The sequence below is a fragment of the Prionailurus viverrinus genome, chromosome E3, assembly GCF_022837055.1.
Source record: "Prionailurus viverrinus isolate Anna chromosome E3, UM_Priviv_1.0, whole genome shotgun sequence".
Taxonomy (NCBI): Eukaryota; Metazoa; Chordata; class Mammalia; order Carnivora; family Felidae; genus Prionailurus; species Prionailurus viverrinus.
In genome coordinates this window covers 24,448,997-24,464,693 of record NC_062576.1, presented here as the reverse complement: position 1 = coordinate 24,464,693, position 15,697 = coordinate 24,448,997, and the positions used below count along the sequence as shown (strand labels likewise).

The 15,697-nt window shown below is 50.6% G+C and overlaps 1 protein-coding gene across 4 annotated transcripts in view; it reads left to right on the top strand.

Moving 5' to 3' along the window:
• EEF2K (eukaryotic elongation factor 2 kinase) overlaps positions 1–15,697 on the top strand; it is a 71,430-nt gene that overhangs the window by 43,866 nt on the left and 11,867 nt on the right. For all 4 annotated transcript variants that reach the window (XM_047837753.1, XM_047837751.1, XM_047837752.1 and 1 more), the window contains exons 5-15: positions 784–821; positions 1,183–1,354; positions 5,003–5,152; positions 5,703–5,835; positions 6,089–6,216; positions 6,932–7,133; positions 8,551–8,618; positions 10,683–10,760; positions 11,568–11,630; positions 12,980–13,114; positions 13,268–13,456. In XM_047837753.1, coding sequence (XP_047693709.1) covers positions 784–821; positions 1,183–1,354; positions 5,003–5,152; positions 5,703–5,835; positions 6,089–6,216; positions 6,932–7,133; positions 8,551–8,618; positions 10,683–10,760; positions 11,568–11,630; positions 12,980–13,114; positions 13,268–13,456 — 1,356 coding nt within the window. The remainder of the gene's footprint in view (positions 1–783; positions 822–1,182; positions 1,355–5,002; positions 5,153–5,702; positions 5,836–6,088; positions 6,217–6,931; positions 7,134–8,550; positions 8,619–10,682; positions 10,761–11,567; positions 11,631–12,979; positions 13,115–13,267; positions 13,457–15,697) is intronic.

Below are 15,697 nucleotides of genomic sequence, written 5' to 3'. Positions count from 1 at the left end.
GAGCACTTCCTCCATTGTCAGGGGGAGGATGGTTTTGCAAAACTGTTTTTAGACTATTACACACTCAGGAAAGGGTATGGCTTGATGAGTTTCACAAAGTGAACACAGCACATAACGAGCAGCCCCCTGAAGCCCACCTGCACCCCAGTCACTACTCCTTTACCCCAACGGTGAGCACCAATCCCGAACCTATCTCCCTGGATTCATTTCACGTATTTGTGTATTTCCTATAAATGGAGCCACGCAGGGTGTATTCTTTTGAATGTGGCTTCTTCTGCTCAGCATTTCATCTGTGATGTTCGTACATGTTTTGGCCAGCTCTATGTTTCATAGAATAGTAGAAGAGAACAATAGAATATATTCATTCTCGTCGCCTGTAGTATTCCATCAAGTAGGGTAGACCTGATGGGTTTATCCATTACACTGTTAATGGACATTTAGGTTGTTTCCACTCTTTTCCTGGTACAGAAAACAGAAGAGCAGGGCTGCAAAAAATTCTTTAACGTGCATTGTCTCCCGCATAACGTCTTCACCCCCTGGGGGTTCTTCCCCTCATTGAGGGTAGGAGGAGGGTGGCCTTGTCACCCCCGAAGCCTCCAGGCTGAAAGTTCAGTCGGGCGTTAGTGCTGGGGTGAAGGAGGGAGGGCCCAGGGATTTTAGGATTGAGATGAGGTCCAGGCATTCATTTGGTGGGTGATGTCCAAGGGGAGAATCTCTTCCTGACTCAGGATTGCTTTTGGGTGGGGCATGGGGACTGATAACCCTCTGTGTGGTGTCTTTCAGCCCTTTGGCCGCGGAGCTATGAGGGAGTGCTTCAGGACGTAAGTGACTCAGCCTGGTTCTTGGGGCCCTGCCCGAATTCCCTCAGGCTCCTAAGAGCAGGGGCAATGCAACAGTTCTGGCTGAGAAACTGAGACAGTGGCCTCTGCTTTTTATAGGCCAAGCCTCTCTGCTCTCCCTTGGACCACATGATGGGCCTGGCTATGGGGATGGTCTCGGGGAGGACATGGAATACCCCACTAACCTCTGCTCTGGTGTTTGGAGGCCAAAAGATGTGGGATAAGAGACCTTTAACAATGTCCCTTGGTCCCCTTCCCAGCTCTTTGAAGGGTGCCGTGAGTCAGGCTGGGTCCCTGGTGAACCCAGGTGCCCAGGTGGGTCCTCTGCTGCCTTTCCTCCCAGGAAGAAGCTCTCCAACTTCCTGCACACCCAGCAGTGGAAGGGGGCCTCCAACTACGTGGCAAAGCGCTACATCGAGTCTGTGGACAGGGACGTGTACTTCGAGGATGTGCGTCTACAGATGGAGGCCAAGCTCTGGGGAGAGGAGTATAATCGGCACAAGCCCCCCAAGCAGGTATGTGACAGCCCTGCCTGCCACCTTCCCACACAAGGCAGCCGGAGACAGTGACTGGAGACCAGGGCAACAGTGGTACCAGTCACAGGTTCCCTTCATGGTTTTGGTGGTGGTGTTGTTTTGTTTAAAAAAATTTTTTTAATGTTTATTTATTTTTGAGAGAGAGAGAGAGAGAGACAGCATGAGTAGGGACAGAGAGAGAGAGAGGGAGACACAAAATCCGAGGCAGGCTCTGAGCTGTCAGTGCAGAGCCCATCGTGGGGCTTAAACTCATGAACTGTGAGATCATGACCTGAGCTGAAGTCAGAGGCTCAACCGACTGAGCCATCCAGGTGTCCCTCCCTTTATGGTTTTAACAGTAGCTAATAATGATCATCATTTATTGAGCATGATGGGCCAAGTACACTGTATGCAGACTCATTTATTTCTAAAACCAGAGCGTGGAGGTTATTTGAGATTAAAATGCTTTTATCCCATTTATAAATGGGATCTGTTAGTCAGGATTTTTGTTTGCATGTGTTAGAAACCCACTCAAATGGGTTTAATCCAAAAAAGGAAGTTTTGGCTTTATGTAACTGAGAAATAGGGCTGGCCACAGGTGCGGCTGGATCCGGGACCCAATAGGATATTGAGACTCTCCCCCATCTCTAGCCTTGGTGTCCTTCCTTGTGGCATCACTCACAGGCAGCTTCTGTTTGTATTGATGTGTCGGCCACTAGCAGCTGCAGGCTCACTTTCTGTCTTCTCAGAAACCTTGGTGGGATATGACAACACTTGTTTTTGCAGAAGTTCTACTAAGTCTCCGAACTGGGTTTCATTGGCTCTGATTAGGTCAGGTGCCTATTGCTGAGCCAATCACAATGGTCAGGGGAGGGAATATGCAGATTGGGGAGGCATGAGCCATGTGCTCACCCATAGAGGCAGCAGTGTGGGTCCTTCCCCTAGACTATGTAGACTGAGGCTGGTGGCTCCTAAGAAAAAGTAGAAGGAGGGGAGAATGGATAGCATGTCTGCCCCTGGGGAGCCCCAGGCTCAAAGAGGTTAAGTGACCTGTGCAAACGGTCAGGAATGGAGCCAGGGCTCAAATCCAGGCTTTCCAAGCCCCTGCCCATTTGGCTCCTTCACTGGAGCCCCCAGGGTGTTTACTGACCCCAGGCCTAGCAGAATTTCCTGTTGCCTATGGGCATTTGAGGAAATAGCGCTCCGTGCCTCTGCCCTGCCTAATTCGAAGCTCAGCTCTCCTGTTGTTTGAACACCTGCTAGACACAGGACACTATCTCCTGGGAGCTTTGGGAGAGCTGCACTTCCAAGAATCCAGCAGAATTTATTGAGTGCCTGCTGTTTGCAGGGCCCTTGGTTAAGCGCACTTGGGGTAGACACAAGAAACCACAGTCCCCACCCACGGGGGCTGTGACCACCTCACTGCATGCCATCCTGGCCTCCTTTCTCTTCCTTCCTAAGCTTGTTCCTGCCTCAGGACCTTTGCCCTGACTGTGCCCCTGGCCTGCATCATTGTGTCCCCCACTCCTCCATCCTTGCATGATGAGCTCCTTCTCCTAGTTCAAGTCTCAGCTCATATGTCACCTGCTCAGTGAGGCCGCCCCAGGACATCCTGAATGAAGTAGCCCTTCCTCTGCTGTCTCCCTCTCTCACATCATTCTGTTTGTTTTGGTTCCTTTTATTGGGAGCAGTTGGCGCCATCTGAAAGAGTCTTGTTTCTGTAGTTAATATTTTGGTTGCCTCTCTCCCCCAAGGACAGGGATGTTACCTGTCTTTTTTACTCTGTATCACAGTCCCTAGGGGGTCACTAAACAGTGTGGTTGTTTGAAATGATAAGGGAGAAGGACATAGTTGTTTGAGAAGGAACAGGCTGTTCCCTCCCGGCCGCATCCCTGTAGTGAGCCCACTGGCCAAGCAGGTGGCCTTGCCATAGACTTCCTTGTAGGGATGGAGCCAGCATTTGGGGTGAGAACCTCTGAGAACCATCTGCTCCTTCCCTTTCGGCTGGTTCTCAGAACTGAGGCCAAGTTTAGGGCAACGCTCAGCTCAGGGCCTCTTCAGCCTCTGCAGCTGTTGTCTGCCTGTCTAGCGACTCAGCCAAACGGTTCCTTGGATGGTTGTTTCCTTGGGAAACCCAGGCCTGGATCCTTCTACAGTGGGTGTCATTGTGGGGGACGGGAGCCATGGGGAGTCAGTGTCTCAGGTCTTACCAACCTCACTTTATAAACAATTCACAAGACTTACACGTTTCCTTCCCAATATTAGACATGTGCTTGTTAAAAGAAATTGGGCAAGGAATGTGTATAATTCCCCATTGCAGGGAGAGAACCACTGGGTATAGTTTGGTGTTTATTGCTCTAGAGTTATGTCTACTGGTAATGATAACATCAGCAAACGTTGACAGACTCTTTCATGTATCAGCAGATTTCATTCTCACGCTACGTGTGAGATGCCCATTCCATAGGTGAGAAAACTGAGTTGATGAACTGACTTGCCCATGTTCACAGTATTAGTGTAAGACACCTGCTTAGTTGCTTAGCATACAGACCCACAAATGTGTAGTAAGGCAAAATGGTTTCTTTCTCTCTCATCTGATGGTCCCATTTTGGTGGGGGGCTCAGAGTGGGCTGGTGCCTCACTTCTTTAAGTCATCCAGAAGCCTGGTTTCTTCTGTCTTGTTTTTCTGCCTTACCCCAGAGTGTGGCCCTGGAGCACATGGCCAGGTCGGCCTCACTGGGAGATGTCCACTCTATAGCCTCAGGAACGCCAGAGGAGGAAGGGCAGGCTGGGGTTACATCATCACTGATGCTCAATTCCCATTGGATGAGCTTGGTCACATGGTCACACTTAGCTGCAAGGGAAGCCAAGTGATGTCATTCCTCCTGGATGGCTGTGCATTGTGTTGGAACTCAGTTGGGGGCTGTCTTAGTCCCTTTGTGCTGCTCTAAAACAACTTTTTTTTTTTAAGTTTATTTATTTTGAGAGAGCATGAGCGGGGGGAGGAGCAGAGAGAGAGGGAGAAAGAGAATCTTAAGTAGGCTCCACACTGCCAGCTTGGAGCCTGACATGGGGCTTGATCCCACAAACCTCGAGATCATGACCTGAGCTGAAACTGACTGAGGTTGCTCGACTGACTGAACCGCCCAGGCTTCCCCGGACTGGGCAACTTACAAATCACAGAAATTTATTGCTTACAATTTTGGAGGCTGGGAAGTCCAAAACCAAGGTGCCAGCCTGGTCACATTCTGGTGAAGTCCTCTCCTGGTTCATAGCCAGTGACTTCTTGTTGTGGCCTCACATGGCGGAAGTGGCAAAGGAGCCCTGTGGTCACTTTTATCGGGACACCAGTCCTGTTCATGAAGGCTTCTCACTCATGACCTGATCCCCTCCCAAGGGCCCCACCGAATAGCATCACCTTTGAGGGTTAGGACTTGAACATATGAATTTGGGGGAGACGCAGTTAAGCCATCACAGGGGTTTTCATTCTCAAAAGAAAAGGGGACAGTGGATTCTGGGGACACTTGGCCTGCAGAGAGCTGCTGACTGATGGAGCCAGGATTGGGGCCCAGGCAGGTGGCTCCTCCCAAGCATTCTGTGTCGGAGGCGCTTGCCACCTGGCTCCTGCCTGAGCTGCTCCCCTCCCACCAGGTGGACATCATGCAGATGTGCGTGGTGGAGCTGAAGGACAGACCGGGCAAGCCTCTCTTCCACCTGGAGCACTATATTGAGGGCAAGTACATCAAGTACAACTCCAACTCGGGCTTTGTCCGTGATGACAACATGCGCCTGACGCCACAGGTGAGGCCCCTGGAGGGGCGGGTCCTTGTGGGCATGAGGTCTCACCCCGAGGGGGCCCTCAAGCCTCCCGGAGTGCCCTGAAGTAGATTCTGTAACGAGACATGCCAGCCAGCTTCTGTCCCTGCAGAATTAAACAGGGCTCCTCCTTTATCTCTTCCTCTATGCAACCTCTTCTTCTTCTTTTTTTTTTTAATGTTTATTATTTATTTTTTGAGAGAGAGAAAGAGCATGAGCAGGGGGCGGGCAGAGAGGGAGGGAGACACAGAATCTGAAGCAGGCTCCAGGCTCTGAGCTGTCAGCACAGAGCCTAACGTGGGGCTCAACCATGAACTGTGAGATCATGACCTGAGCTGAAGTCGGACGCTTAACCGACTGAGCCACCCAGGCACCCCATATGCAACCTCTTCTTGCAGAGAAAGGCCCCACCATGGGCAGAGCTGAGGTGTTGCAGCCCCGCAGTGGTGGCTGACGTGTGTATGCGTAGTCCACAGCCTGGTCTCTTGTAGTTGGTCACCTTAGTCTTCCTGTCTCCCCCGCACCCGACCCCCAGGCCTTCAGCCACTTCACATTTGAGCGTTCCGGGCATCAGCTGATTGTGGTGGACATCCAGGGTGTGGGCGACCTCTACACCGACCCGCAGATCCACACCGAGAAAGGCACTGACTTTGGAGATGGCAACCTAGGTAGGTGGGGAAAGCCAGCCCGTTTCCATGGAGACCACACTCCCTGTGCCCCCACATCTGTCAGCTCTCCCTGCACACGAGGAAACTGGCTGAGGTGGTAGATCGGCCTTTGCAAGATGGTGGGGGTGGAAGCTTGGGACGCCTGAGCCCTGCCACTTCAGTGCCTGCCCTTTCCGTGGTTTTGGTGCCCAGCACTGCCCCGCCCCTGTCACAAAGCAAGGCGCTGCTCCAGACTCCCCTGCTCTGCCCGCAGGTGTCCGGGGGATGGCGCTCTTCTTCTACTCTCATGCCTGCAACCGGATTTGCAAGAGCATGGGCCTCGCTGCCTTTGACCTCTCACCAAGAGAGAGGGACACTGTGAATCAGAACACCAAGCTGCTGGTGGGTGCCCAATGAGAGCCTGCTCAGGGGGACCGGGCCCTTCTTCTGCCAGGCAGTGAGCCGTGCTTCTCTGTGATGGCAGTTCAGGCCCTGCAATGCTTACTTGAAGAGTTTCAGGGCCAGAAGGATCTCAGCCCCATCCGTGGCCCTCATTCCTCCCAGGATCAGTGCACAAAGCCCTTCTGAGTGTCCCCGCTAACCCAGTACCTGGGGTCTGCTTGATTGGACCTATTTTGACCAGAGTGAAGAGCCCAAGTGTGTAGAGATAGTGAGGGAGGTGTGTGGTACATGTATTTGTGTGGCATGTTGATAAATGGCTGGACTAGACCTGGACCTGGCTCTTTGGGCACCTTGCTGTGTCCAGGATAGGCCCCCCGCTTTTACCGTGACCAGATGTAGGAGATTGTCAGGACAGACCAGCTTGGGATTCTGGATGTGTGGCCGCAGGTATGCCCCAGCTCAGGGCTGTAGAGTGTGGTTAACACTTTGGGATTGCTGGCTGGCTTTGAGCTCCTGCACCAGATGCCCCTTCTTAGAAGCCTTTGGGTTAATCCCCCACTGGTTATTTTTAGATTTCCTGCCAGTCCCTAAACAGGCATGTATGGGGGCCGTTGACTGAAAGGGCCTCAGGGTTTGGGTAAACAGCACGCTCCCGGAAGAGCCCTTCTCTCCCCAGAGGGCTCCTGTGTGACATGGGTGTCCGTTAATTCTCCAGCAATCAGCCAAGACCATCTTGAGGGGGACAGAGGAGAAGTGTGGGAGCCCCCGAGTAAGGACCCTCTCTGGGAGTCGCCCCCCCCTGCTCCTTCGCCTTTCAGAAAACTCTGGAGATGAGAACATGAGTGACGTGACCTTTGACTCTCTCCCTTCTTCCCCGTCTTCGGCCACACCACACAGCCAGAAACTGGACCACCTCCGTGAGTGACGTTTTTGGTCCCTGGTAGTTGTGATTGGAGGGGACAGGCACCAGAAAGAACACAACTAAACTGGCTTTCGCTTATGTTAGGAAATCAGATATGCTAATCAAAAAGATTCATGGCCCAGATGGTTGTATGAGTGAGTTTGTTTAATAAGTTTTCAAGACCCAAGTCTTCCGAATGCTTCAAAAACAGACCCTGTTTTAGATAACATTTTTTTCACCGTGTTTCATGAAACTAGCAAAACCTTTACACCAAAATTTCACAAAACAGCAAAAAAAGAAAACTGCGTTCCAACCCCACTTATAAATATGCAATACAGAAATTCTAAATAAGGTATTAACAAAAACTGGTAGTGTCTTTGAAAGAATAGTCCGTCATAATCAGATAATGTTTTTGCAAGCATCTGAGAGTTGTTCAATATTAGGAAATCTGAACGACCTATGAATAGATCAGAGGAGGAAAACAGAATCATTATCCTCAAAGTTAAAGTGATAGAGTTTGCTGATAAAGTGGAGGGGAGGCACGGCTGACTCCAGGGTTTTGATCTGAAAAACTCTAAGGGTGGGGTGGCCATTTATTCAGCTGGGGGACGCTGTAGAGGAAAAGAAGAGGAAGATTTTAGTGTCAAATGTCAAGCCTTTTAGACATTTCCACTAGAAGACCTTGGGTATAGTTTGAAGCAGGAGTTGACAGGCTCTCCTTAGAAGGCCAGAGAGTAAATATTTTAGACTTTGGGGACCTATGGCTTCTGCATTAGCAGCATGAATGTGGCCATCGACAGTATGTAAATGAGTAGGTGTAACTGTGTTCCAAGAAAGACATTAAATTTTCTATTTCATGTAATTTTCACATATCTCAAATTACTTTTCTTTGAATTTTTCCAACCATTTTAAATGGAAAAACCATTCTTAAAAACCATATAAAAATGGAAACAAGCTGGATTTGGCTGTGGAAGCTCAGGGGAGGAGACAGAGACTGGGAACCACCAGGAAGGAGGTGGTTGGTTGTTAAGCCATCTGAGGCTTCTCCAACTTGCTCCAACTCATTGAGCCCCAGATATACAAATGGCTGTTCTTCTTTCACACCTGCACCTCACTGAAGGCCAACTGTGGCCCAGGCACGTGTGCCTCTAAGCCCGTTGCACAAGTTATTTGCATTACAGCCTTGAGGAGGCACAGGGGTGAAGCTACGTGCTTAGGATGCCACAGCCAGCAAGTGGCAGACTGAATAAGTTCTTGAGAAAGAACTGTAGCCCTCCAGGTACTGACAGCTTTCTTCCCCCATTTTTGCACCATTTTCAAAAAAGTTTTTGAAAAGGCCTGGTGACAGGTGCGTTCAGCCCTAGATTGTAGTCAGTCTTTCAGACAGTTTTAATGGTAGAGCCAGTGCGTTATCTCTGTTTTCTCCTGCCCAGATTGGCCTGTGTTCAGTGACCTTGACAACATGGTACCCCGAGACCATGACCATCTGGACAATCACCGGGTAAGTTGGAGAGGGATCTCCCGGTCTGCTCTGGGCACTGCCAGGGGCCACAGGGAAGTGCGGATGACTCTCAGCCTCCTGCCCAGGGCAGTGGTGCCCTCTGAGAAGAGCTGGATCCATTGCAGTTCCCGGAGATGGTAGCAGAAGAGGGAGTCCAAATTAGCAACAATGCAACCTTCTGATAAATGCTGAGCAAGCTCACCCCTGGTGTGGTTTGGCCACATGCGTGTGGACAGCTGTCCTGGGGGGAGGGAGCTGTCCTGGGTTTCAGACGAGTGACTTACAGCACAATCCAGCGTGATGCCCTCAGGTTGGATAAACAGGACAGGTTTCCAACAGCTTCTGGGTGACTCTGCAGAAGCTGAAGGCACTGCATTTGCATTCAGGCAGACATATTACAGTGTCAAAGTAAAAACTCACAGGAATTTTAAAAACAGACTTTGAGAGGTGTCACCTGTGCCCAGACCTCAGGTGCACTTTAACTCGCACCCTGGGATTGCTCCAAAGGTTAAAGTTCACTCTTGACTGCTTTTCAGAGTTTTTGAGTGGAAGGAAAAAAATAAGCGTAAGACTGTTTCAAGAGTTTGATAGACACTCTATGCCTCAACAACCTGTGAGGTAGATATTTTTTTTGGTTCCATTTATAATAGATTTCATTCTGGAATTAGAATACATTTTAGAATTTCAGGGCGCCTGGGTGGCCCTGTCGGTTAAGCATCTAACTTCGGCTCAGGTCATGATCTCACGGTCCGTGAGTTCGAGCCCCGTGTTGGGCTCTGTGCTGACCGCTCAGAGCCTGGAGCCTGCTTCGGATTCTGTGTCTCCCTCTCTTTGTGCCCCTCCCCTGCTCACTCTCTGTCTCTCAAAAATAAATTAAAAAAAAAAAACTTAAAAAAAAAAAAATAAAAGATCCAGGCACACCTGGGTGGCTCAGTCCATTGAGGGTCTGACTCTTGATTTTGGCTCAGGTCATGATCCCAGGGTTGTGGGATCAAAGCCCCGTGTGGCGCTCTGCACTGAGTGTGAAGCCTGCCTAAGGTTCTCTTTCTCTCCCCATCTGCCTCTCTCCCCAACTCTCTCTCTTTCTAAAATTAAATTTTTAAATTAAAAAAAATTAAAAGATCTGAAATAACTAAGACCTAATGTTAAAGAGCGGACAAAGCCAGGTGACAGGTGCATAGGGGTTCATTTTATTATTCTCTGTTCTTAGAGGTACGTTTGAAATACTAATTAGTAGAACAAAGAAAGAAACAAAAGTGTGAGCCGAATAGTGATGCAGGTGACATGCAGAGATGGCCAGAACTGAACACTGGTAGACAAATGACTGAAGTTAGAGATTCCGAATTGTCCAGAAGAATAAAAAATGTGCCCCAGTTTTGGCAGAGGGCTCCATTGTAGTAAATACTGCACTCAGTGCTACATTTGTGTCCATGGGTCATACGTCATAAACCAGCCTTTGTTTTTCTGCCAGTGAACCCCTCTTTTTAAAAAAAAAATGTTTTTTAATGTTTATTTATTTTTGAGACAGAGACAGAGCATGATCGGGGGAGGGTCAGAGAAAGAGAGACAGAATCTGAAGCAGGCTCCAGGCTCCAAGCTATCAGCACAGAGCCCGATGTGGGGCTCGAACTCACAGACCATGAGATCATGACCTGAGCCAAGGTCGGACGCTCAACCGACTGATCCACCCAGGCTCCCCGAGCCCCTCTTAATAATAGATTGGTCTTCCTGTGGTCCATACTCTCAGTGAGTAACACCTCACTTCTTGCTCATAGCCCTTCATTGTAGGCCCTATCATGAATCCTCATGGATAAGGAAATCGCTGTCCAGGGTCCCAGCTGGCAAGTCACAAAGCTCAGACTTGAGCCCAGGCAGTCTGGCTTCAGAGCCCAAGGTCTTCGCCACTACTTTGTACTGTTTCCTTGTCACCCAATCAGCAATACAGAGGGAAGGGGATGTTACTTGAAGTGATAGGACAAAGGAGAGATAGCAAATGGCTGAGTGTCCAGAAGTAACCACCACTCAGAGGACCACTGAGACCCTAGGGCCATCTTCTCTCCACAGGACTCTGAGAACAGTGGGGACAGCGGATACCCCAGTGAGAAGCGGGGTGAGCTGGATGACCCAGAGCCCCGAGAACATGTAAGGAATTCCCCCCAGGGAAATGAGACCAGAGTGTTCTGTTGCCTCATTGTCCAGGGGGACAGAAGGGTGGGGAGGAATGTGAGTGCGTTGTGAGAACATAATAGGTAAATTGATACCCAAGATCATTTCAGATAAAACAGGGTTATGGGGACCAGAAATTTAGTAAAGGGACAAGTATGAGCGATTACATAAGACTGAAAATGGCAGACAACTCTTATGAGGAAACTGGAATCTAGGGTGCTGGGTAATAGGCTGGAATGGTGTGGGCGGAAGGACGCCGTTCAATGCGTGGTGTTCTGGCCATCCTGGGGAGTGCGCTGGAGGACACTGGTGCGGGTGGCTCAGGCAGTGTCTGCCACTTAGAGGTTTTCCCGTGTGCCAGAGTTGAATCTGAGCATCCAAACCAGTCTTGCTGAGAGCTCTTTGGTCTCAGCTTTGTTACTGCGAGTAAAGACCTATTATGGGAGCTTTGGTAAGGGGAAGGAGGTTTTCTTGGTACTTACCCGCCACGATCCTGTGCCTTTGAGTCATTTCCATCTGTGCACACAGGGAGGGTGAGAGGAAGGCTGTGGGCACACCAGCACATTGGTCCTGCCTGTTACCCAGCGTTCTCTCTTCTTGGCACATGAGTTCCAGCTGCCCCTCCTAGAGGCCAGGCCTGTCCCTTGGGAGCAGGGTCTCCTGGAGGGGGCTGAGCCTGTCCCCTAGGAGGAGAGTCCCCTGGAAGAGGGTCCCCTGGGGAGGAGGGCAGGACCAGTTCTTGGGAACTGCTCTTTGGCTCACTCTACCCTTCACCTCCTTCAGGGCCACTCAAACGGTAACCGGAGGTACGAGTCTGATGAAGACAGCCTGGGCAGCTCCGGACGGGTAATGCTCCCTGAGGCGGACTTGTCGTGACCACGTGCTTGCCTTTTCCAGCCCCTGTTTCTCCTCCCTGGTGTCACTGCGGCCTGCCCAGGCGCCTCACACATCAGCTAAAGGAAGATTGTGCAAAGGAGCCAGTCCCCTTGGCAAATACTTTTGAGCCCCTGGACTGGGCGGGACACTGGGGGATCTGCGGAGAGGCATAGACACAAGTAGGATAGCCCATCCTGGAGGGGGGGCTATAAGGGCCACGGCTCACATGGTAAAGTAATGCCTGTGTATAAGTGCCTCAGAGAATTCATTCATTTACTTATCAACCACCCAGTGAAACAGGCTAATGTTATTCATCCCCATTTTACATACGAGCTAACGGGGCTCTTAAGCAGCTTTCCCCAGGTCACCCGGCAAGTGTTTCTAACAAGCATCTTAGAAGCTCATTATCATCAGGCAGATGTGGGAAGACCAATCCTCGGGAACCCTTCTCTAGCTGAACCAGAAACACACGTTGAACCTCTCACCCTCTAGTCTTTGTGAGTCTCCCACTTGCCAGGTCCTTCCTCCTACTGTGGTCACATCTCCTCAAAGCCCATCTGCTCCCCCAGACTGGCCCCCTGTGGCACCTCCTGCAGGAGCCTTTCCCAGTTGCCCCAGTAGGCTTGACTCTTGCTCCGTCCAGAACACAGAGCATTTACCACGTGGTGTTTACCGATGGTGCAAGGTCTCAACACAGTGTAGAGCAGGGTTGTTTAACCGTGGTGTCATTGGCATTCTGACATTCTGGGCTGGGCCCTTCTTTGTCGTGGGGGGTGCCCTGTGCATTGCAGGATGCTGAGCACACATATATGCACGCAGCTGCCTGGCTCGGTCCTGCAGGGACCTTTGGAAGAGGGTGTCTGTAGCTGGAACATGATGTGTTTTCCAAACCTATTCCCCGAAGCTTCCTGTGGATGCACAGAGGAAAGCGAAGTGGATTTGCTGCAGGGTCTCGAGTCAGACTTTTCTGGCCCATCATGTGGGTCACTGGCCAAGGAGGCAGCTTACGGTCCAACCTCCCCAACCAAACCCTGCTTGATAAATGAGTGGGAAACACTTTGAACTGCTGCAGTCCATTCCACTGGCCTTTGTGTCCTGGTGCTATAATATCCCCTCAGCGCCCGTAAATTGGCAGGATTTGAGGGATTAGAAATGGAGCTGTGTTTGTCCAAGAAAATTTGATACCTTAAGGGTTCGCCCCCTGCATCTTGCCAGCCAGGCTCACGTGGTAGGAGCAACTGATGGCTGGTGGTGGGTCCTGCGTCCCCAGCCCCTCATTCCCCGGCCTGTAAACTTCCGTGCCCGGTTCCCTCTTTCAGGTGTGCGTGGACAAGTGGAATCTCCTCAACCCCTCCCGCCTCCATCTGCCCAGACCTTCCGCCGTGGCCCTGGAAGTGCAAAGGCTTAACGCTCTGGACCTTGAAAAAAAAATCGGGAAGTCCATTCTGGGGAAGGTACGGTGATGCCCGCTTCAGAGCCCTTTTTCCGCTGACCCAGAGCCCAGCTCACGCCTCTGCTCCGCTAATCGCTTCCTCCCGCAGGCTGGCTGGGCGGCCCTGGGTGCTTCTGCCCAGGCAGCTGGGCCAACAGCCAAGTCTGTGTGGTAGGTCCATCTGGCCATGGTGCGCTACCACGAGGGCGGGCGCTTCTGCGAGAAGGACGAGGACTGGGACCGCGAGTCGGCCGTCTTCCATCTGGAGCACGCGGCCGACCTGGGCGAGCTGGAGGCCATCGTGGCCCTGGGGCTCATGTGCTCACAGCTGCCCCACCACATCCTGGCCGACGTCTCTCTGAAGGTGAGGGGCGGCAGGGACCCAGTCATGGGTGGGAGGGGGTGCTCAGTCATCGTCCTCTCCATCCTGCAGGTTTGTGCATGCCCCGGACACTTCTGAGCCCCAGTGTGGGGCCAGGCACTTGCAGGTTAGCTGAAACTGGTAGGACTGGGATGTGCCACTGGGGAACGAGTGCAAGGTGACAGTCATGATTCCAGGCAATTATGACACGGCATGATGGGAGAAACAGAAAGTAGTGGTGGAAGCAGATGAGAAGGGCCCTGAGTGGGTTTCACGGGGTCGGTGAAACGCCTGATGGCGGGTTCCATCTGTATCCTTGGTGGTGAGAACAGAGCCCGATGCCCAGTACATATTCAGTGTGCATTTGTGGGACAGATGAATGAGGTGACCTCTGAGTTAGGCCTAAAAGCTGAGTGGGAGTGAGCCAGGCAGAGTGTGGGAGGTGAGCTGTCCAGGCAGAGGGGGCAGAGGTGTCAGGATGGTCAGAACTGGAACTTCATTCATTTGCCACTGATGTGAGCAACTTCTTTGCTGAATCAGATAATGGTTTTAACTACTGAAACACAGGGGCACCTCGGTGGTTTAGTTAGTTGGTTAAGCATCCAACTCTTGGTGTCAGCTCAGGTCATGATCTCATGGTTCATGGATTCAAGTCCCACACGGGGCTCTGCACTGACAGCGTGGAGTCTGCTTGGGATTCTGTCTCTCTCTCTCTCTCTCTCTCTCTCTCCCTCCCTCCCTCCCTCCCTCCCTCCCTCTCTCCCTCTCCCTTTCTCCCTCCCTCTCCCTGCCCCTCTCCTGCGCACCCTCTCTCAAAATAAACTTTAAAAAAATACTGAAAAATGTTTCTTCAATTTCCTGTGCTAGTCACAATGTCATGTTTACAGATGTGACACACTTGTAAGTTTAATCTGCATTATGAATGTTTTCTCCATCCCTTGCTTTCCATCAAGACCATCGAAAAGAACAATCAAAGTCTGATCTGTAGGTGGGCACCTGCCTGGCTCAGTCAGAAGAGCATGAGAGTCTTGATTTCAGGGTCATGAGTTCAAGCCCTGTATTGGGCATTCAAAGCCCCATGTTGAGCGTAGAGCCTACTTAAAAAAAACAAAAAAGAGGGGTGCCTGGGTGGCTCAGTCAGTTGAGCAACCAATTTCTGCTCAGGTCATGATCTCATAGTTGGTGAGTTCAAGCCCCACATCGGGCTCTGTGCTGACAGCTTGGAGCCTGGAGCCTGCTTCAGATTCTGTGTCTCCCTCTCTCTCTCATGCTCTGTCTCTGTCTCTCAAGAACTAAATAAACATTAAAACAATTTTTTTTTTTAAAGCCCTCTGATCTGTACTATTTTCCACTTTCTGTGATGTAAATGTGACTACGGTGCCATTTTCAAGGCCCCAATACAAAGAAATGTACGGTATTTCTGTCGTACAGATTCAAGAGACCAGTGGTTCTCAACCAGTCATTCTGCTGTTCCTTCTCCAGGGGACCCTTGACAATGCCTGGAGACACTTTTGATAGTCAAAATATTGGGGTTGCAACTGGCGTCTAGTGCATAGAGGCCAGGGATGCTGTTCAACATCCTACCATACACAGGACAGCCCCCACAGCAGAGAATTATTTGGTCCAAAATGTCAGTAGTGCAAGGTTGAGAAACCCAGAAATAGACATAAATAATCTGAAGAATATGGACAACAGTACATCATAGTTAAAATAAATAGAAAGTCATGAGTTTAAAAAAAAGTCATGAGTTTTGAGTATTTGTTGCCTTTGTTTTTAATATAATTCATTTAATTGTAAGTTTATGTAATTTTTAATAATGACTGTGTTTTACAGTAGGCTTGCAAAATTCCCGATAATTTCATGGTCAGTTCTCCTGAGCCCAGAGAGCCGGCTCCAGCATACTGCTGCCTTTGGCCTGTTCCCCCAGCATCTGCCACAGATCCTGGCACTCTGTGTCCAGAGAGGACACTCAGAAGGATTTGAGGCCTGAATAAAGTAAGCCCAGAGCCCGGCATGAGTGGTGAGGGACCAGGACTGGGGGGAGATCTTCTTGTGACCTCAGGCTGTTTACACAAACCACACTCTGGCAGCTTTGTAAAGGGATTTACAAGCCATTTCAGATTCCTCTCTCACCTGTAAGCCTCTCAAAGGCCTTTCTCCAGAGGATAGACTCTGGCAGCTTTCCCTAGCAGGAGTGTGGGTGGACGGTTAGGACAGGGCAGGCAGGGAGGAAGTAAGCTGTGT